Source organism: Euwallacea similis, chromosome 2 (genome assembly GCF_039881205.1).
Source record: "Euwallacea similis isolate ESF13 chromosome 2, ESF131.1, whole genome shotgun sequence".
NCBI classification, from domain to species: Eukaryota; Metazoa; Arthropoda; class Insecta; order Coleoptera; family Curculionidae; genus Euwallacea; species Euwallacea similis.
In genome coordinates, this window is record NC_089610.1 from 8,530,772 (window position 1) to 8,552,469 (window position 21,698).

The window sequence follows — 21,698 nt, forward strand, 5'->3', positions numbered from 1 at the left end:
TTGGTAATGATGCAAGCGTCGTTCCATTTAATTCTGTGACCATTCTCAACGGCCTCCTGGCTCATATCGTATTTCGCTATGAAATCTTTTATTTTTAATGCGATTTTGCTGTCCTTCAATTATTTTTTTAAAGGTCTATGCATTTTCCCAATATAAAAATTCTCGCAAGGAATTTTATTTCTCACAAGTTTGTGCACGCAAACAATAAGCGGGAGGTACATACTGACAGCCTTGATTTCATAGAAAAATTGACGAAAATCAGAATTTGCTCTAATCCGTGAATAACTTTGCAAATTTCTTCGTGAATTAATTAATGGCAAAATTGTCAGTGTAAAAGGAATTTTACATACGTGAATTAATTCATGAAGTGACTTCGTGAATAAATTCATGAATTAATTGTCAGTATAATACCGGCTTTAGACACCTCTAACTTAGTCCTAAAGTCTCATGAATTGTTCAAAAACCATCCTCTAAACTGATACATACCCGAACTAACTTTAGGGAGATCCTGAAAGGTCTTTGAGATCGTAGAAACTTTCTGAAAACCCCTGGAGAATTTTAGGAACTTCAAGGACCATCATGAGATATCTTCAACTTGGTTTTGACGTCCCCGAAATTAATCAGAAAATTTTGAAAAAGATTCTTAATTGTTTGGGACTACGGAAAAAATATTCTACAAATTTAACTTGAAAGGGATCATTTAATTCTTTTCATGTCGCAGGAGGATTTCGACGATTCCGATACCTCGATAAGGAACTTTCGACTCGGCCTTGAAAATTCATGAGCAATTCCTCTACATACGCGAATTCTCGGAAGCACATTAAGGACGCTTGGAAGAAGTTTAGAGTCATCGAAAACCTTTTGAAACTTCGCAGAGATTTTTTATTTGTTCCTTCTGCCAACAGAAGAAGACATGTAAAACCATCAGTAGGTAGTAGAGGACATTTTACCGATTCAAATATGACTCTGCCACTGCCACGGATCGGTCGCTTAATCGGTTTGTCCGTTCGTCCGTAGGTCGTTCGCTCGACCGGTCACGAGGGCAGTCAATCACTCGACGTATGAATTTTCCTAAATTTGATTCTTTGCAGATTATATCCCTTCGAACCTGTCTTTGCCTTCCTTATGTAGAACCCTACAAATTTTATCTTTTAATAAAGGACCCGTGGGCCTTCTGGACGGAAGGGACATCATTAGCGCAGCTGCATTCTCACTCGACTTACATATATGTATATTCATCAAAATTTGACTTTTCGTATACAAATATTTCGGCTTCATTCCCCAGGCAGTAAAAGTGGCACTTTAATACCTGTTGCGTCTCATTGACGTGTAATTTTTTCGTTTTGGAAAAAACCAATAACAATGTTCGTGTGAACTTTTGACACATTCCGGTCTAGTTCTATCTGTTTTTATTGCTGAAAAGGCCTTTCTACCAGCAGCACAAGCATCAGCAGCAGTGCCTCCAAGAACAGCAATAACAGGTGATGTCGAGCGAAGGCCCGAGGCCCCTTCGGCCCCATTCGGGATCCGGCGTACCGGAGCCTGCACGTGAAGAGACATCAGTCCCATGCAGAGCTTTTCCGTCGCCGGAGCGGAGCTTTCGATTCCGGGCGGGTCTCTTTTCATCATCTCCGGACGCTTTTTATATTACCCGGACTGTGCGACTGTCGTAGGCTTCTTGCAAATTTCGCATCTTCCGGGAGCTTTCTCAAGCTCGGAGCTTTATGAGTACGGATATTAGAGCTGGTGTGAGGAATGATGAGCTTTCGCGCTCGCTAATGTGTGCGGATTGTTCTTCTGATTAGGAGTGTCGCGGCCGGAACGATGAGGATTATTGGGGGTTGCTGAACGGTGGTGAGAAAGTGGCGCATAACTTTGGAATGCCATTAGGAGGAGCTTTTCAGTGATTTCACTTACTGTTGGCTATCAGTGTTCTGTTCCTAATCATGTGTGGATTGGCCCGTTTAGGCGCCGTGGATATGTTTTGGATTGTTACTTGTAAGTGTGTTTTTTGGGTGGCAAATGCTTACGGTGTTTACACAAATTGCAAAAAATTATTCATTGTTGAGTTAATAGAAAAAATGTGTTTAGCTGCGCTTTGGATACAGTTCTTTGCAAATTTGATGCAATAAAGGGAAAGTTAAATACGTTTTTACGTCTGATTAGTACAGATATCGGTACGGGAACAAATTTAGGTATAGAGGCATTTATAATTGGGAATTTGGCTCTACAAATGAATAGGTCGTAATTGAAAATTCATGAAATGAGGTTGGATCTGAAGCGCAAATTATTTCGGGAAAGCAACTTTACTTTTTGGGCTTTTTAGGTGTTTCGACTTCAGCCGAGGCTTCAGCAACTTCTTGCAGCGTGAAATTCTCACATAATTACGCTACGTTAACTCGTTGTGATAAAGTAGTTGGTAACTCGGATATTCCTACAGCTGTAGACCTACAGCTTTGAATTTTCCGTCGTTTTTGAGATGAGAGAGATTGAACTTTCACAAGGGAATTTTTCCAGCTCGGTGGATCAGGTTCCACATACGAATTATTCAACTAAAGAGGCACTTGGCCCAATTAAAAGTCGAGTATCCACACCGAGGTTCATTACTCGATTTTGATGACCATTTAAAACCATTGGGCAAAAGTATCTAACTCTAATGATCGATAGTGCCTTGGCCCAATCACTGTGTTTTCACATAGAATACCGACTCGAATACCAAGGGCGAATCGAAGTTTGAAACTTGCAGTTTCAGCAACCTCGCTCTGGATAAGTTAAAAAAGATGTACCTACACCACTGGAATTTCTACAGTTCAATATTCTCAGGCTTCCTTTGAATTCGAGAAAATTGGCAGAATTTTGTGTGGTAATCCGTAGTTATACTGGAGCCAAATTTCAAAGGTTGGAAGTTACAATAAACCCAGAAATCTTGTCTAGTCGTCGTAAATCGGGTAAAACTGCAACTACGCCACTGGTTCTTTCACTCCAACCGCCCCAGGTTTTCTTTATAATAATATGAATTATTTCACAATGCTGAAAATAACGGACGTAACAGGAGCAGATTTGAAGCAGTGTAATTAAGCCAAAAACTTGTTTAGAAATCATTTTTAAAAAATTTTAATTAAAAGATTTTTCTGGAAATCTTTGCAGTTCGGTATGTACTGGTACTGTGGTTCGCTGTGACTGTGCTGTGAACGTAGAAGATTCATATTTGTAGAGCGCAACAAAGTCAAAAACCAAACAAAGAATCGAATTTAGAGCCGCTCAAAAGTCGATGCTGCTACGGCACTGGATTTTTTTCAGTCCTGAGACTTCAGGACTTGTTTATTAAAAGCTGAACTTCCGGGATTTTATATAAAAAATTATCAACGTAGTAGAGTCAGATTTAAATACGTGTAATAAACATTACGAAGCAAAGAATTAAAATTAAAAAAGTTGTTCTAGAAACGCCGACGATTTCTTACAGTTTAGAGTCCCTAGGTTTTCATTATAAATAACAAAATTTCCAGAGTTGTGTAATTCCAACCATGGACGTAGTAGAGCTAGTTTTGGTGGGATTCAGTAGAGCCGGAAATCTTATTTCCGAAGAATAATTTAAAAATATTTATGTTTCCTCTAAAAGATACACATAGCCCGCAGTTTTTTTGCAGTTCAATATCCCCAGGAGGTAGATAAAAGTAAAATGTGTGGGATCCTGCATTGACTTTTAATGCAATTGCAGAGCGTGATCAAAAGACGAGAATCTTGACTGTGAATAGCAAAATTGATAGAAAATTACGGGTAAAAACGCAACTGCGCCACTGAGTTTTTGCAGTGAGCAAGCTCTAGGTCTTCTTTAAAAACCATTAAATTCTCAAAAAATGATCTACATCCGTAATTGATATTTTTAAAATCCAACTGATGGTATCTAATGCGAACGCGATACTTCAGCTGAGCCGCATTTAAAAATGTTTTAGATCCAAGTTTGAAAAGATGAATTAAAGGAAAAAAAAACTGAAAAAGACTAAAACCAAAAGTCACTGACATGCATTCAAAGCAATTTCGACTTGGCAGACACAGACAAAAACCCAATTTACTTAAATTGGAGTGACTGACACCAAACTTTCTCATCAACGCGATGGTACGAAAAGCTTCAAGGGATTAGGTTTTAACCCAGACAGGAAGCGAAGAAAAAATAAAACAGGTCAAAAGCTATAAACCGTAACTAATACCCCTAAAAATGAAACCCCTTATAAGTGCAGCAGGTGAACCACCGGATACGCGTTGTTAAAAGTCGAGATCTTCAAGAAAAAGGTGCCTTTTTTTGTTTAGGTTTCGCCCAGGATGGTTTGTGTCAGTGAGAATATCTTTAAAAAAACTTCTTCATTAAAATTATGAGGTTCAAATGCATGGATTTGTGATGCGTGTAACACGGCGATTAGTTCGAGAGCAAAAGTGTTTTCACGCTCTAAAAATCACAGTCCGTAGTGATTTATGGCCGCTGATTTTAATCACCCCTCGTCTGTTAATTGGTCTGTTATTAAATCTTGTTACTTAATTGGGTACTTTAGTTTTGTTAGTAAGTTAAATTGAATTTTTGACTGCTTAAAAATCAAAATTACACCACTGCGGTCAGCCTTTGTTTGGCGAGAAACGCAATTGCGAAACTCCTATTGCCAACTGCAAATCTTTTACTCATGAAAAGATGTTAAATCATCTGATAAAGTCGCTTCTGGATCTTTTTTTATTGCAAAATCTCTGAATGACCGAGGGGATGAAGATTGAGCGAGGGTTTATGTAGGATAACATAAGGTTCACTGAAGTTTTGGAGCATCTAATCAGCCTTTTTTGCCGTACATATTTTAGTCTCCTAAACATCGCACTAACGTTATTTGTGCGTCATGATGGTAATTTACTCAATTTTTGGTCGCATTTTTCCCGGGTGTTGCGCACTATTTTCGTCATTCCATGCCACAAATCTACATTTTTATTAAAGTTGCTGCGAGCCCGGGGAAAAGCTGAATGTGAGAGGGAATATCATTTTTAACATGAAGCTGCGAATGAAACGTAAATCCTCTGTATGTAGTTGTCAAAATTCAATTACGCTCCCTACCAAGGGGCGCATAAAACACCACATTAAAATTGTCTTGTAAAGACAAAGTTTAATTAATTTTAACGCTCAACTTTTTTTGGGCTGAAAAGTTACTTTGAAGACGTTTTTTTCCTCACAAAGTGCCGATATTGCAAATTTTAAACAGCGTAATAACTCAAGTTCAATAAGATCCGCTGAGCGCCTCTGAAAATACATCAAAAAGAAATCTCTCCTAAAGTTGAAATCACTTTATAAATTACCCATAGAATTTTCTGAAATTTCTTTTCATCGCTCTATACTAAATAGAGCTTGTTTCCGACTAAGAACTCCCCTCTTTTAATATAAGTGGATACTATAAAGTGCGTTTTTGTCGCTATTATTTTATAGCCTCCGCCATTGAATCCGTTCGAAAAGTTCTCTCACTATTAAGACCTCCTTTAAACGACAATATTAAACTTGACGTCTCCAATAAAGATTGCTCGAGAGCATAAAGTTCCAACCTGATTTAAATAATATGCGGTCTTGGGGGTTGTGCTGGCGACCGCTTTGTTTCCTAATCGATTCTGATTAATGATTATTATTGACGAATGCAAACGACAAGGTTGTGTCTGACGCGATGCCTTATTGGAAATGTGCAGGGGCTGTGCTGGTAGGTAACTGGGTTACATTAATATTAACGCTTCCTGCCATTTAGATGTGATGAAAGTCGTGCAAGATCCTTGAAGGAACAGCCCTCCTAAGGGTTATGTGTCCTGATACGTGCACCCACAAGCTTTTAAAATATTCTCTTAGGAAGTGATACTCGTAAAAGTCATATCTTCTGTTGCAAGTTGCGTTGGCTGCACATCGAGAGCGACTCACCCCTTAATTTGTAATCTTGCGCATTTTTGAGTAAAAATGGCAGTTCCATTGGAATCCCCACGAAATCCTAAGTAGTTATGTGAATTTGATAATTAATCTTCTAATCTCATTATACAAGGTGTTTCCGAACGTAGTGCCAAAAATTCGACCACGTATTCTAAGTGCTAAAATATGACAAAAATTTTATATAAATATATATCGAAAGGTGCTTCGGTTTCGATATACAAGGTGTGAAAGTTTGAGAGATCCTGAAGATAGTTTTTTTAATTAATATCTTCAAGATAAATCAATGAAATTTTGTATTTTGTTATACCTTTTTGTGCTCTTTATGAGTCTCTATTAAGAAATTGCCACGTTCACACTTAAAACCACCAGCACTTAAAAGGTACCTAAACTTTTTTGTACTTAACTTTATTGACGATTTCATAGGAAAAATATTAAATTTGAGGGTTTTTACGTAAAAAATGTACTGTTGTTGGAAATCGAAATCTCCAACAGGTTTCGAGAAAATTGAGATTTAACAAATCGGTGGATGTTATGTTTTATTAAATAATCAGCTTTAAAACACTTCTGTATTCATTTTATTTTATTTTCATTCATCATTATCATTTTCACCCCGAGATTTTATTCATAAATGCTGTCGTATATGGAAGTGTGAAAAACATTTTTTGTTTAATCATTACCCGCCCCTGAAAAAATGTGCCAATGTCTTCATAGAGGCTCAGAAAGAGCACAATAAATTATAATAAAGTAGAAAATTTCATTAATTTACCTCGAAAACCATCCTCAGGAACCAGCCTTTTACATCCTGTACATCGAAAACAAAGCCTCTTTCGATATACACATATTTATATGATGCTTTCATCATATTTTGGAACTTACAATATGCGTTTAAATTTATAGTACTATGTTTAGACACCTCCTATAGTTATTCGCATATCCGTGTTTATTAAGCAGGTTATGGCACACGGAATCAACCATGTGGAACTATGAGTTTGTTTGGCCATCTGCACTAATCAATTTGGTAAAAGATATCTACGGTCCTATTATAACTGGATATCCATTATACAACGAGTCAGAGTTTTGATAGCGGGACTGTACCACATAGTCTACGCCCTAAAATAGTTCCAGTGAACTATACATATAAATTATTATTGAAAAATGTTGCGTTGAGGAAATAATATACAGGGCGTTTAAGTTTGTTTTTTCAACTTTGCCTTTACAATTCAAAGAGTTTTTGAAATATTTAGTTGAACTTTTGAGTGTATCTTACTGTTTAGGCTCTACAGAATTAGACATGACAGATGCTAGCATTTATGCAACTCAATCAGATAACATCCAATAATCCAGAATGTCGGTTTCGAGAAGTACTCCCAATTTGAGAGATTCCGATAGATATAGGTAACCAGTAGAGATTTGTTGAGGTTTAAAAAGAGACGTGCCGCGTTCAGCGAAGTGGACAGTTGTGCCCCTATTGGGATTTCTACTGAATGATAAACTGCTCTTCCTGTAGGTTTAAATGGGAGATTACGTAATTTTTGTTTCAAATTTCAACAGTTTAAGATATTTACTGAAATGGCGAAGAGAGGCAATGGGGATGAATATGATAGGATGAATTGTGAAATTCCCATCATCGATTAAAAAAATTTCGAAAAGAAACTTGTGTCAAGAAAACTTCTGTGAACCTTAGAAATCGAATAGGTTCTTAGAAAAAGATCCACCAAATCACGCATAAAATGAGAAAAAAAAACTACCGAGATTATTACTACTAAGAAAGAACATTCCTCACTAGAAACGCATAAAGAATCGAAAAAGAGGCAGTACGGATTGAAACTAAAAAAAGTGACAATTCGTAGAAGAAACGGTGTTAGTCGGATACAGGAGTGAGTCTATCAGGAAGATTAGAGGTAAAGCTTGGGATAAAGAAACTCTCAAGTAAACGATTCTCAAGAAGCCAAAAAGAGGTGAAGAGGACAAAAGGTAAAAAGTTGAGAGGAAAGACCTGTTTAGAATATACTGAGAAACGTTTGATAAATCCAGAAATAGAAGAATTCTGGAGAATTCCTAGCAATTGCTGACGAATACTCGAATATCCCCAACTTAGACGAGCTCTCACTGTATTACCGATCAAACTCCATAAGTTCGTTTATATCAATTATCAAATGCTTATAAGTTTCGAGATCCCAGCACCGAAGACAATTTAAACAGATAGTTCTCTGCATAGTTTCCGGCAATATTTAACCACAGGGATACATTACCGTTTGCGTCATCGAAGTTGGAATTCCAAAATTAGTCTCATTCGCTGGTAGTGGATCGATGGCGAAAAACTCCCCTAACCAATTAAGCAAATACCTCCGAGGTATTTCCATATATTTAGGCTATTTTAGGCGAATTATTGGACCGTTATAGGTGGTGTAATGGAATTATGCGGGGCTTAATGGCATACCTGTACAAGCTGCTTGGGTTTTAACTTAAGGGCTTTAGTTTTCGGAAATTGATTGCAAGTTTTTGGCGCAAAAGTTTAATTAAGATAGTAGCAGTTTCCCTTCTTGGAAATTTATCTCTTCTGGGGGTTGCAGACATGCGGAATTACCGCCGCATATTTACTTGCTAACTGCAACATCCTACTTCTTTAAATTAAAGCGGCACCCTGAAATATTTACCAGGAATAAACATCCAGTACTGCAGCAGCGCTCTGGTTTCGCCTATGCATGCAAATATTTGCTAAATTATTCCGATTTTGCGTTATAATTCGCTAGAAACGCCGCCTCCCTTTATGAAACGCTTTCGAGATACCTTGGAAACACTTCCGGATAATAGGAAATGAGGGATTTGGAAAAACTGCATTTTACATAAATTAAATACCCGTCTTCGTAATGATTCGGTTGTTCACATTGAAAGCATCTCCGCAAGATATAGAGCCCTTGATATAACCGGGTTTTTCCCTTCAGCTCCGCATTAAAGTTGCCATAGAGTTCTTGAGATTTTCTCTAATTAAAGTTTGCTCGAGTCTATTGGAATGGAAAGCGCAGAAGCCCTGGAATATTTTAGCATTTTCCATATAGTTCTTCGGGCTGTTTATACCATACATGATGGGGAAAATTGAGTTCCTTTATCGAAGTAAATTTTGCACGGAATTTAACGTATACCTTGCCCTAAAATAAACGTAATTTAAACAGGATGAAGCTAAGTACAGAAAGAAGCTCTACACTGTTTATGGTGTGGAAGAAAGTAATATTAAAGTGGGGCGCAATCTTGAATTTAGAGTAGATGGAAGATTGAGGCTGCTGCGCGGAAGTCACGAATACCATTATCGCAAATAGATTGGAAAAATTAGCTAAGGATTTTAACTTCCAGAGCAGCAAAGGATTTGATGAAAGCGGTGATTGTTAACTGCGGCCATAAAGGCAGTTTTCTTGATCGAATCAAGACCGAAAACTAGACGCAATAAATTAGCGGAGTGCCATTATGGGGCCCAACGTCTAGAAACACAGTTAAAACGGCCGTTTCTAGCTTGTTTTCCAATATTTCCGTTTTAATGTGCAGAATGTTACGGCGCCACATTGACAGTCTATTAGGGTTTTATTGGCCTTTTATTTCATCATTGTAGGCCGCAAGAAGAATAAATTAGGGATTTTTTTAAAAAACTCGCATTAGAAAGGAAAGCCGCTCGAAATGCAAAACTTACAGAGACAGTTTCTAACAGAATATCTTGAAGTGCAAAATGCAATTTTTTGTTATTTTGCATAATTTGCGTCGTCAATATCTCAAGAGTACGTAGAGCATCTGGACTCAAAAGATGAGGAAAAAGAGCGTCAAACTCGTGCAAGTGATTTCAAGCATGATTCGTATTATTTCCCTTAGTATTCGCCACCCTCACAATGATTACATTTCATAAAAGCTATTTAGGAAAATATAGAACATGTGTACTCAAAATAGTCTCAATGAGTAGAGGAATATACCGGTATGATAAAATGCTGCTGTCCTATTTGGAAATTTGAAATTTTAACAGTCGAACAAGACGAATGTTTGGTAAAATCCTTGCTGTGATTGATTCCCCCAGTTCCTACTTGGGGAAGTTTTAATATTTTGTAAACCCAAGAGGCTTGCTTAGTTTAACTGAATTTGCTTCACGATCGTGAATTACTCACCTTAATTTAGCTGTCAAACTTCCCTTGAAAATCAATTACAAATAATACCTTAAAAGCAAAATGAAGGGAACTAAATTTCGATTAACTAGTGCCAAACTCACCAGGAACATTTGGAATCAAATTAAGTATTAACTGTTTTCGACCAAACTACTAGGTACCGCAATAAATGATAGTCCGAATTTTTGGGCCGGAACATGTATTTTTCAGAGCCCCGAGAGTACATGCAAAGCCTCAGAGGACAATTAAAGACCATGAAAAACACTGATCATTGATAGTAAGTTGGTAAATCGATATAAAAGCTATAAATACATAAAGGTAACTGTTTATCCACGAAAAACCTTCCGAAGAGGTGTATAACTTTGATGTGAAATATTTAAGTGGAAAAATGATGAATGAAGTATGTCGTACACAAAAATGAAATTTCAAGAGCTTGGCACCTAGCTGTGTGTCTCAGCTAAGGGAAATCAGTTGAGTTTTGATAATTCATCAAGGACACTGAATAACAACTTGAATCACCACATTTTTTATGAGAAACTTCCTATAACCCCCACAATATAAAAATTGCTTCAACAAGAGCTTGAAAACGCTAAAAAAACCTCGAATAACTCCTTTAAGAATGTCAATAAAATGCGAGGGAGCTTTGTGAAAATTGCACAGTTTGCTGAATATTCGAATTCTTTGGAAACTTTGAGATAAAGGTAAGTAGGTACCGTTCTTCCCTACACGAGATAAAAAGAAATAGGTACCGCTCCCTCCAACCAAAACCTAATTAAAAGATTAAATTTACGATTGTTTAAAAAGACTGGTGAAGGCCCCTGGAAATAAAATATGTCCTTAAACGGTAAATACAGAAAAGTGTATAATAAAACAGTCGTTTCCCTGGAATAAAAATGGCGATTTCCCGACCCTCCAACCTGGGGATTGCTAATTGATTTTGAAATTCCGACAGTAATTAACCAATTTATTTCAAATCTGCCTACGGGTAATTTATAGGGGAGAAAACGCGATTGTAAAAATACGTTTACATTATGTCGGGTAAGTAAAAAGTGGCCTTTATTTGCTTTAGACAAATAAAATTAACTCATGGTTGACGGAGCAAACTGGGCATTTAGCGGTCGGGTTTGCTCTATATTTTTATGCAAAAGTTGAATTCATACAAGGCCAGAAAACTGAGCAATATTGAATGAACGTGAAATTGCCACCTGAAATCAATCGTGCAGACACGTAAAGAGGAAATTGTAACGTAAAGGTGACCGCTAACCACGCAAGAGTAACTAGAGCAAATGCAAAGCAAATGTTACCAATCTTTGCTATTAATAAGCAGTTTTCAATAGCACTTTTCGACACCTGGCGAAATTGGGGCTGCAATAATGAGGCCTTAAGAAATCACTGAACTTTAGAACGGGGCAGAAAATACTTAATATCACGTCGAACTATACAAGATTAATAGCCTTATTATGCGGCACTTAGCTATTAAGTAACTATCTTCGATTCTATCAAATACACCAATTATACGTACCTGGCCGAAATGTGCTAATGTTTACCAAACTGCCAATCTTTCATTATACCTCCACTTAAATTTAGTGGCGGTTGTCGCTCGAAAATGAATTTTCACCGGAAAATCATGGAGGAAGTTTAATATATACAGCGACATTTCAGTTAATTCAATAATTAGCATGTCGAGTAAGTTTCGAAAGGAAAAGGGATGTCGAGGTGGAGGGGTGCAATGCCGGAAGACGGCACTGATGGTTACCGAATTTGCTCGAAACCTGTGGAAGACCCACGTGGTCATAAGCCGGAAAAATCCGTTGGGATTGGAAGGAAATTGGGCAAGTGGGGCATTTGATTTTTTCGCCTTCATACAGAAATCCTTGCAGAGCCCTTCAATCTAATTTCAATGAACTGAACTAGCAACATGTACTTTCCTGGAAGCTTAATTATTAATTTCATATTTAATACTTCATGGTCTTTAAATTGAATTCTAAGCGCAACTTCCTTTGTTCGTTCGAGTTAAGTGCTTTAGCGTAGTTATGATTTTTTCCTCTATTTCTGCTAATTATGCTCGGGATTTATGAAGGAAGTGGCATTAAAATAAATTACTGTCAGTACCTGTTTATTGCAAGAATGTATTGCTTCTTTCACAAACTTGTTCCATATATTTGAACGTATACACACCGAGGAGCAAACAACAAGAAAATGGGGTGAAATTTAATTACACCCCTTTTCCCCAGAAAAAATAAGAGAAAAACACTTTATCATACGAATATTTCGAGCAGCAGCCCTTGTTTACTCACGGTTGAAAAACTCTTTTATTTATTTGTTTCTGAGGAAATAAATTATATTTTCCCAACTCTTATTATTTCTATTGTGTTTGCCTAGAAGGCTTGTTTTCGTATTTGACTTGCCTTCATTTTCCCTGAGTTTTATCAAGTCAAAATTACATTTGCCTCTCTACCTGTTTCGCCTTTTAAATTGTGCGAAATGAAAAATGGAGCTGATGTAACCCTTTAGCGGGCAAAGTATAATTTAATCACTTTTGGTTATGATTTGTAAATTTTTTTAGGAAAGAACTGTCTACACCATGACAACTGTAATTAAAACTTCGTGCATATAAATGCGTATTTATTTTCATTTTAAATACTGAATATATAAGGTGCAAAATTTTCGTTGAGCCACCCTGTATATTTTTCCTATAAGAGTCATCCATTAACCAGAAAACATCCAAAAAATAAGCGATTAATGCCCAGTACCATTATTTCTGCCGAAGTCTGGACTGATATTTTTATTGTAGATGCCCACAGTCGTGGGTTGACTTACATACTATGTTATTTGTTTGGATACTACGAAGATGCCGTACCAGTAGGATCAGTTTGATAGTTTGGCACAACTGAAACCTTCGTATTGTCCTTCCATTGCACCAACAAGCGCTTATCGTTTGTGTAAAAGGCAAAAATTCGTTCCTTTCTTTATTTCAGAATTTCTTTGATTTTACAGGACATTTCTCCAATGTTTTGTGTCGAATTGTCCCTATGAGTGCAGAATTTCATGTCGTTCAAATGGGCCAATAAACGCAGTCCCGTGAAATAATTGTCAAAATAGAAGTCGAGCAAAGTTCAAACAAGATCGCCACTTAACCCGAATTATTTTTTGTTTTACACCTTTTTCTGTGTCCGGAATCCGCACACATGTCCAGTGTCTAGTACATAGCCGGAAGCCCAATTTTTGTAGCCGAATTGAATGGGCTTACCGTTTACATATTGCTTTGCAACCTTGGTACCATAGTTTCAGTAGGAAGGAGTTCCTCTGAACCACCATGCACACTAAAATGTTTTAATCGGCATCTTAAAAAATCACTGCGATTTAAAAAGAGAGTTTTCTTCCACTAACTTCGAATTTCCCATGCAGTGACTAAACCCTAAAACAGTTTCAGAACGTTTCAGTCTCGAGCTATTTTGAATCAGTCGTGGTGCATTATCTTCACTTGTCCAATATAAGCGGGTGTTTGGATATTTTCCATAACCGGAGAGAAAAAGAATTCCAATAAAAACATCAAATTTTCCCACGCTCAAATTCAGACTGACGTTTTTTTGAAGAGCGCATCGTCTGCTTTCGCAGTCCCAGTTCCAGTCCAACAATATGTTTATCATCTGATCTATCACTATCAATGTTTGTATAATTTTTTACAATAAGTTGTGGATAATTTCCAAAGGTCCAACGTATGATATTGACGTGAAGACACTGTAATCAATAACCAGACATCTACCTGGAAATTTCCTGATGTTCACATTACCAATTTCACTCCAACATTTTGTGGAAATGAAGATGTTCAGGGTTTTGGAACTTCTGCTTCTCCTATGGTGAACAATCTTGATGTCCGGATTGTTACTTTCCAGTGATCACATCAATTTTCTTTCCGTTGTTATCGAAGTCTGCTTAAGAGCTAGTGGGGGTTCTCTGGCCCATTTCGCAGTCATTGACGTTGGTATTACCGCACCGATATTATGATAATTCATGCAAAATCTTAATATTTGGCCAACCTACATTGTGTATTTCCGCATGAATTGACTTTCAAAATCGCTTAACATTTAAGGGGCGTCGAGCAGAAATGGTAATTAATTAACGCGAATTGAAATGCAAATTTTGCATAAATTAGTTAGTCAGGATTTGAAGAGTTTTAACAACAATTTGTGGGGTTTTTCAAAAGTGTCATTACTAAATACGTGCTAGGGGTTGATTTACACTGCCAGAAAGTTTCTGGCCGCAGTATTTGCCTTGGTCGCACCCATTATAACAGCGCCGAAATCAATCTAAAAGTTTCCCAGCCAACTTTGCCCTGAAATACTACCCTTATTTGGGTGGTCAGCAACCCTTTTTAAATGGCCTTTGCTTGTATAAAGCAAAATGGACATTGTTACTTTAACCACTTAAGGCTAATATTGACTTTTTAGGGCGAGTTTCCAGCGTAAATGGGAGGCTATTACCTTCCTGCTGAAATGAATGCATTTTATTTTCCTATTTAGCACCTAAGTAGCTGAAAATAACGCCGATTCGTTAACCATTATGAGCCGAGAGATCATCAGTAATATGGGGCACTTAAAAAATCCAGCGGAAATGGGTTTTTGTGCCCAGAACTGGTTCTACATCCTCACCGAGGGCACAGAACTCGATGTGAATGTGAGAATCTGAAGTAGATGTAAATGGGCTCTTCCCCAGCCTCTTCTTTCTATATTTAGCTCTAGTAAGTTCTAAATTGTAAATCAAACAGTTATAATTTAGTTCTTCCGCTCTGGGCTGAAGAACCTGTTGAGTAATTAGTAGGAGCACGAAAATTACCAAAATTTGCCATTATTAATAATTGACGGAAGCGCTTATTGATGATGGAGTAATTGGAATTAATTCAATCAGTGGGATTCTGAGATTAAACTGTCTGGCAGAGTTTGACCCAATAGGACCTAATTAAGAGAGGGGGATTTTAAGTGGGTCTTCAACTTTCATCAACAATCTCGAGCAAAATTGTTTCATTATGGGAGTAGATTCCGATTCCCGACAACCATTCCATCTTCCCATTGAGCCAAAATTGCAATTGATTAATACTGAAACTCGAAGTGAAAGCGTTGATTCTTTTAATAATATTCATTGCCAATCCAAAAACCGCATAAAAATCTATAAAATATCATTCATGTTACGAAGATTAGAACTTTTTGTTTTTAAAAGCCAACACAAGTTGTTGTGAAAAAGCATTTTTTGTGGAAAATAGCCACTGAGCATTTCAAATTAACAGTTATTGAATAACCAGCGAATATTTCCAAATCGCTTAAAACACTCTCTGTCGTTTTTTGTCTGCATTAGTAACTTAAAACTCAATTAAAATCCCACTTAGTCAAAATTTGCCGATCCATTGCTTTAAGAGCCACATTTGCCGTAAAAATGGACGTTTCCTGATTGATCGTAAAGGACACCACACACCGAAGCTGGAAATAAGATATTGGAGGACCAGTGACACGTTTACATTTCTCTCAATGTACCCATTGACATATTAATATTGATGATAATGTACTGTAGCCGGGTTTCAGTTTCAGCAATAACCTTAAAAGGAAACGTGCATTAATAAGAAAAACTAAAGACTGAGGTAATTTAGAACAATGCACACCTGCAGTAGCACTAGGAATTGAGGTAATTGCAAAAGCGAAATGTTTATACTACTCGGGGAACTACTTAAAGCGTTCCTTAATTAGGCATTGTCTGCATATGTAAAGGGGTTTTGAACAGCTACTTTAAAAGTATTTAAATGTTTTCCCAGCTACGACACAAGGCGAGCTGCTGAAGAAATTGAATTAATTTTCCACTCTTTGTTAATGGCACAGAAACGGGAGGGTTTGCATATTTGGAAAGCGCTTTAACGCAGCCATTGTAAACGTTCTCAAGTACTTACGAGTCAAATTACTTCTCTGGCAATAATAAAGTCAAGCAAGGTTTCCTTTAAAGCCGCCGTTCCATTGATTTATCCTCGTTGTTAGTTTCATAAATACAGTCCTGCCGTCTATTTCCATATAAAGGCTTCGAGTTTGGTTTAGGCCCTGACAAAACGAGCCCTTAAAACTTCGCAATGGAACACAATACACCTCAGAAAATAAAGGCTGCTCTTTAATTTACATGATGGGGACCAAAGACTGGATTTGGATGTGAATTATTATAAAGCCAGTTACAAAGGTAATCACTGAAATCGCATTGTCGGTAGGATGAGCATTTTTTCAATTGACACACAATCTACCGCTGCTTTTAGCATTTTTTTGCCATTTTCTGCATTTCGTATTGCACGGTCAAAATTATTTTCTTTCGCTCTCATTATTTTTTGGGCTCTCAAAAATTCTAATAGCAAATTCGGGTCGCTACGTATTACAAAATAAAATTAAACTCGTTAAACTAATAGTTTTCTGGAAATTTAATTATTTAAACAAAAAATTCGCATTTCTGGAAATTTAATTAAATCAAATAAATTTGGGTTTATCTAGAATTTAAATAAATTAAACTTCCGGGTTGATTCATGGTAGATTGTAACGTCACGTTACGGAAGAAGTCATTTTAAGTTGCTTTAAGCCGCTCGTGTCGCGGCAGGTTACATACTACAGATTTAATGAAATAAAAAAGTCGGCTCGCTTCAGGTTCCTGGAAATTTAATTAAATGACCAGTAGTGGGGAAATCCAGACTGGGATTTGATACGATAACAATGCCAGAAACTACCCTCCTGGAAGCACTGGGAGTCTCGGAACAAATCAACAACCGAACAGAATTAGCAATAAACGGAACAATAACAAGAATTGCCGAGACTTGGACGCGCTACTGCACCCAAGTCAAAATGAGTGACTTCAATGCAAAGCACGCCGACTGGTTTACCACCATACACAACAACAAGGGAAAAGGATCAAATTTTGGCTAAACAACAACCAGGGAGTGAATATAACCGTTCAACACAATAAACAAAGCCCAACTTAATTGGAAAACTGGGAGACTCAGTTCCGACTTTGCAATATCCAGGAAGATAACCATAACTGCAGAGGCCTTAATGAAGTTGTGCGTCTCGAGACAACTTCTGATTCCTACAGAAAAAGGTCCTCAAAATTTGGAACAAAATTAAAAATACGACAGGACCTCGAAAGCCTCCCCGACAAGATGTTAGTTCAATCCACTCAATGCCAGTCTCAAAGTCCGGGATAGTTTCGATTTTTTTAAAATCATAGTTCGGGTTCAGCAAACAAAGACTGTGTCAAGGAAGTGTCCTCTCCCTTCTTCAATATCTTCTTAGATTTCATTACAAACTAAAGGTCTATAACATGTTAAGAAACACGCAACTTGCTTCCATTTAACTGATGCTCTACGCCTTATGGTCACGAAAATCCCGTAATGGAAGTTGAATTTAGGACCACACTGACTTTGAACCGCACTTTTTATCGCATTGTGGTAGAAATTTTCTAGTTTCGTTAATTTATGAATGTTTTGTTTCGCCCCACAATGGCGTGTTAAATATAGATACGTTTCATCAATGGAAGCGCCCAAAATTCTCCAACTTCATATGGATTTATTGAACTTCTCCAAAAACCGATCATGAACTAATAATTTTCAACCAGCTAATTATCAGCCTGCACACCCCATTATTAATCAAGTAATACTAGATCGATTACAATGCTAAACGCGATAATTAATGTGTTCGCGAAACCCGTGGGTTGTCGATGGCCGATTATAAAATTATCCTCTTGCATTTCCTGGTAGTACCACTTTTAATCGCTACAGACTAACGGTAATAAGTGCAATGGGCAATTCTCTCTTTATGACCCAATTCGTGTAAATTCGCGTAATGACGCGTCATTTGGGGTCATTAGTCATAAAAAAAATCATCCGAAAATCGGCGAATTTACAGTCACCACACCACTGATTATAAACCGGTCATCCGTATTAATTAACCTTATTTGCAGGTTACCGGTTTTCAAACATTTAATTTACGACCAACAAGCAATTATCGGTAATTACAATGGAGCCTAAAAATTGAATTCGACTATTACAGTTGAGTCAGAAGTGACACTTTTGATTTGGGCTTCATTAACTGCCATTTGAGGATTAATTAAATCAGGTCTCGATGAGTTTTAATGAGTTTGAGAAATTGCCCCACTCAAAGTGCAGGAGGCTCCCAGATTCTTGCGTCGGGGCAATAGCCTGGCATGTCATAAATTCATTTCAAGCACAAGTTGCCTCCCATCTAGCATAAATACAGGGCCTGTATAATGATCGAGTCCCATAATTTATACAGGCGTGTATAAATCTTCAAGAGAGATATACATATTTGATGTGTGCCTCTTAAATGGGAGCGTAGATAAGCCTTTATTTTATAATAATATGGTAATACGTCTGACAAACAGTTGCTGCAAGATATTGTATAAACATGAGCGGAGAGCACTTATTTATGGCCGTTATTTACAACTTTCCACTACTTTTCAAAATGACAATTCAAAATTTTACGAATTTCGTCAGTTACTGCGACTAGTCGGACAAAACTACTTCGCTCCTGTTGGCACGGGTAAGTCGTGTTCCCACGGTACGTTCAGGCATAAATCCAATACGACATACCCCACTGCCGAGAATGGCAAAAAGTTAAATAAAGTAAATTTACCTTTCAAATTTTCAATGTCGACTTTCGGGTCAACTGTAAACAGTCGCAGTTCATTAGGAAATTTGAGGTTTTTAATCTGACGTGAATTTAAAAAAGTGGGGCATCACGGGAGCTGACGCTCCTCATTGTTGGAAGAAAAGTTGTCTTCCACGAGCAGTCGACTGTGGAATTTCTCGTGACTTATGGCCCTCGAGTGAAGCGTCCAGGGTCGACATAGCACGACCCAAGTCTGCGAACTGAAGCGAAAAACACAAATTTTACTAATTCAAAACTCAATGAAGGTACATAAACTGCCTCTTACGGAAGTCTGTGAAGTAATCTAGTGCAGTTTGCAGGTTTCTTTTTTGCTTCCCCGGGGATTCACTTTATATCTATAGCATTGAGCTAACGAGTCTGTTTGTGTTTACTTCATGTAAAATTTATGAGACCTTAGTTAGTGGCTGCTGCAGTATACCCTTGCTGGATGTAGGATAATCAATAGATTACACGCCCGACCATTTAGTATCTGAAATTTACTGCAATGCTAATTTAATTTTACTTTCAGGTATATTAAAATTTCCTTCTTTAGGTCGTGCGAATTTGCTCTAGATAATCAATGGCCGTGGGATATCGAGAACTTGGTAATTAACTTACTCATTGCGCAATTAGTTTCCCCCAGAATGGTCGACACAATAGGTTTAGGTATATCTCTAGATCGTAGCCTTTATTAGCAAAATATATGTTTATGTTATCAACGAATTTGATCTATTAACTGAGTTGGGCCGAGTCCAAAAAGCATTAGATTGTGTCTGATGGTCGCATTTTGGCATATAATCTCCCGATTAGGAAATTATGTATAGCTGGTATAGGATCGCTTAAATTATTGTGTTGCATTAACTATCTGACCAAAAAGAGGATAATACGAACTCGCCCTAATTATTCAGAATAATTGCTTTATGGTGCGAAATGCTTATTGCATTAAAGTCTGGTGCAATTCGTAACGTTGATAAAAACTCATATTTTCACGCTCTTATTTCTCGGTCTTTATTCTCTTGCGACTACTGAACTGTGGATAGTACTTAACAATTTATTATACCAAGAGTGGGAAATTAATTCACCCCAGATAGTGGCTGTTTTGCACGGAACATCGTTATTTCCAACCTCTAGAAAACTCGGTAAAGTAGCCCCGTAATTACGTTTCTACTATTTCATCCTCTAAATTTTTAAAACGCAATTTGTGGCCTAGTTTGGTCATGTATCTGCGTTATTAAGTATAAATCGTCTGGCCAATCCTGGTGCACGTCCATTTCCTCGGTGTTTATCCTTGGGAGAAATATCGCCGCTATTTACTCTAATGCTCTATATTTTCGCAGAAAAGATTGTTCTATGGCTTTGGATTCCCACTTTTTCACCATTCTCCCAGCATAAAATAGCGTTAATTTGTTACGTTTTATCTCCGAAAGGTTATGGACTTTTTTCGCTACATTTAGCAAAAGAAAAATTACCCTTTGCCCGTTTTTTCGAAACGAGGAGATAATGATAACAGTGTATAAATTCTCTTTGCGTTCGGGTGACATGTCTCTTCCATACATGCATACAATTTTGGGGTAATGTGTGTGGGAGCACACTCCTATCGAGGAGATGTATTATGTTTGATCTGGGATTTTTACTTCCCACACACGTGAAACAATGGTTAGACACCCGAAATTAAACCCAAATCATGCATGAGAAATTTCAGGTTAGAAGAAAGCGCTTCAAAATTATTTTGTGTCCTTTACAGAGAAAGCTGACTGTGGCTAGATGTGCCACAGTTGCCATTATCGGTTTGCGTGAAATTAAAGTTTTCGTGAGGCCACATTTTTGTTGTTTTAAACTCGAAAATCGACTTTTTCACAAAAAACAACCTGTATATCATGTGACTTTTTTACCTTCCTACGGACTAGGGTCAATTTACCTACACACATACCGTTTTAATGGGAGTTTTTGACACGATTCCTTTTAAGCAAATTTTTTATGTCGAACACCCTGTATATGGCTGAATATTAAACACCTAACGATCGGCAGGAAAAGATCCTTAGATACTTTCCTGTGGCTGTCTTTGTGAGTGCTCGAACAACTTAAGTTTTCATGAAGCCACATTTTCAAAATGTTGAAAAATTTGTTTTAGTACATGTGAGACGCTAAAACTCCGCTTTTTCGCATGGAACGCCATGTATATTATTAAAACCTCAGTTAGTCGTACAAGTATAAATGCCGTAAAAATCCTTGTGCCCATCTCTAGTAGTTTTCAAGCAATAGTGTAAGGATGAATAGAAGCGCGCTTTCAAAGCTTTTCCATTTGAGCTTTCGATGCGACTCTGTTTGAGTCCTAGAAGCTCGATCATGTGCCGTTAAATACCCTGCGCATTATTTCGATTCACGATCGTATCAACCAAAGGAACAATTCCTCAATAAATTTTTTTACAACTTCCTCCATAAGTTTTTGAGATAATTAGCGCTTTTTCGTGTCTCTCACGCAAACCAAACTGCTGTTACATTTGCACAAAATTCCACATTTTCCATTTACCGCTAAAACAACCAAAGATCTTTGCGTGGGATACGAACGCGCCTATTATTCACATTTTAGGTACACTCATGCCAATAATTTGCAATCTATTGTAGAATGTCCAATCAATTTTTTTTTATCGAGGAACAAAGACGTGATTAACAAACTATCTGGCCGGCAATGGCTGTCGCAATGGTTAATTGAACGCCCTTTATATGGTATTTTTTGTTCATTAGAGCTACATATACCGTAAGAGAATTAATCGTGATAATCGAGACCACTGTAATAAACACGGTGAGTGACTTTACTCGAATGGGAATTCGTATGGTTGCGAAACTAAAGAAAACACTGCTGTGGTGAATTTTAAAGGTCACAAATAAAAAGGGATGATATATAGGTTTTTGGGTAAAAAATTATTCCTTTTTTGCTGT

The 21,698-nt window shown here is 37.3% G+C and overlaps 1 protein-coding gene across 2 annotated transcripts in view; it reads left to right on the forward strand.

The window, feature by feature from the left end:
• The first annotated feature begins 1,545 nt into the window (after nt 1-1,545).
• The window catches only part of sns (sticks and stones), a 55,908-nt gene continuing 35,755 nt past the window's right edge, over nt 1,546-21,698 (forward strand). For both annotated transcript variants that reach the window (XM_066401834.1, XM_066401843.1), the window contains exon 1: nt 1,546-1,998. In XM_066401834.1, the coding sequence (XP_066257931.1) occupies nt 1,947-1,998 (52 nt within the window). In that variant the 5' untranslated portion in view covers nt 1,546-1,946. The remainder of the gene's footprint in view (nt 1,999-21,698) is intronic.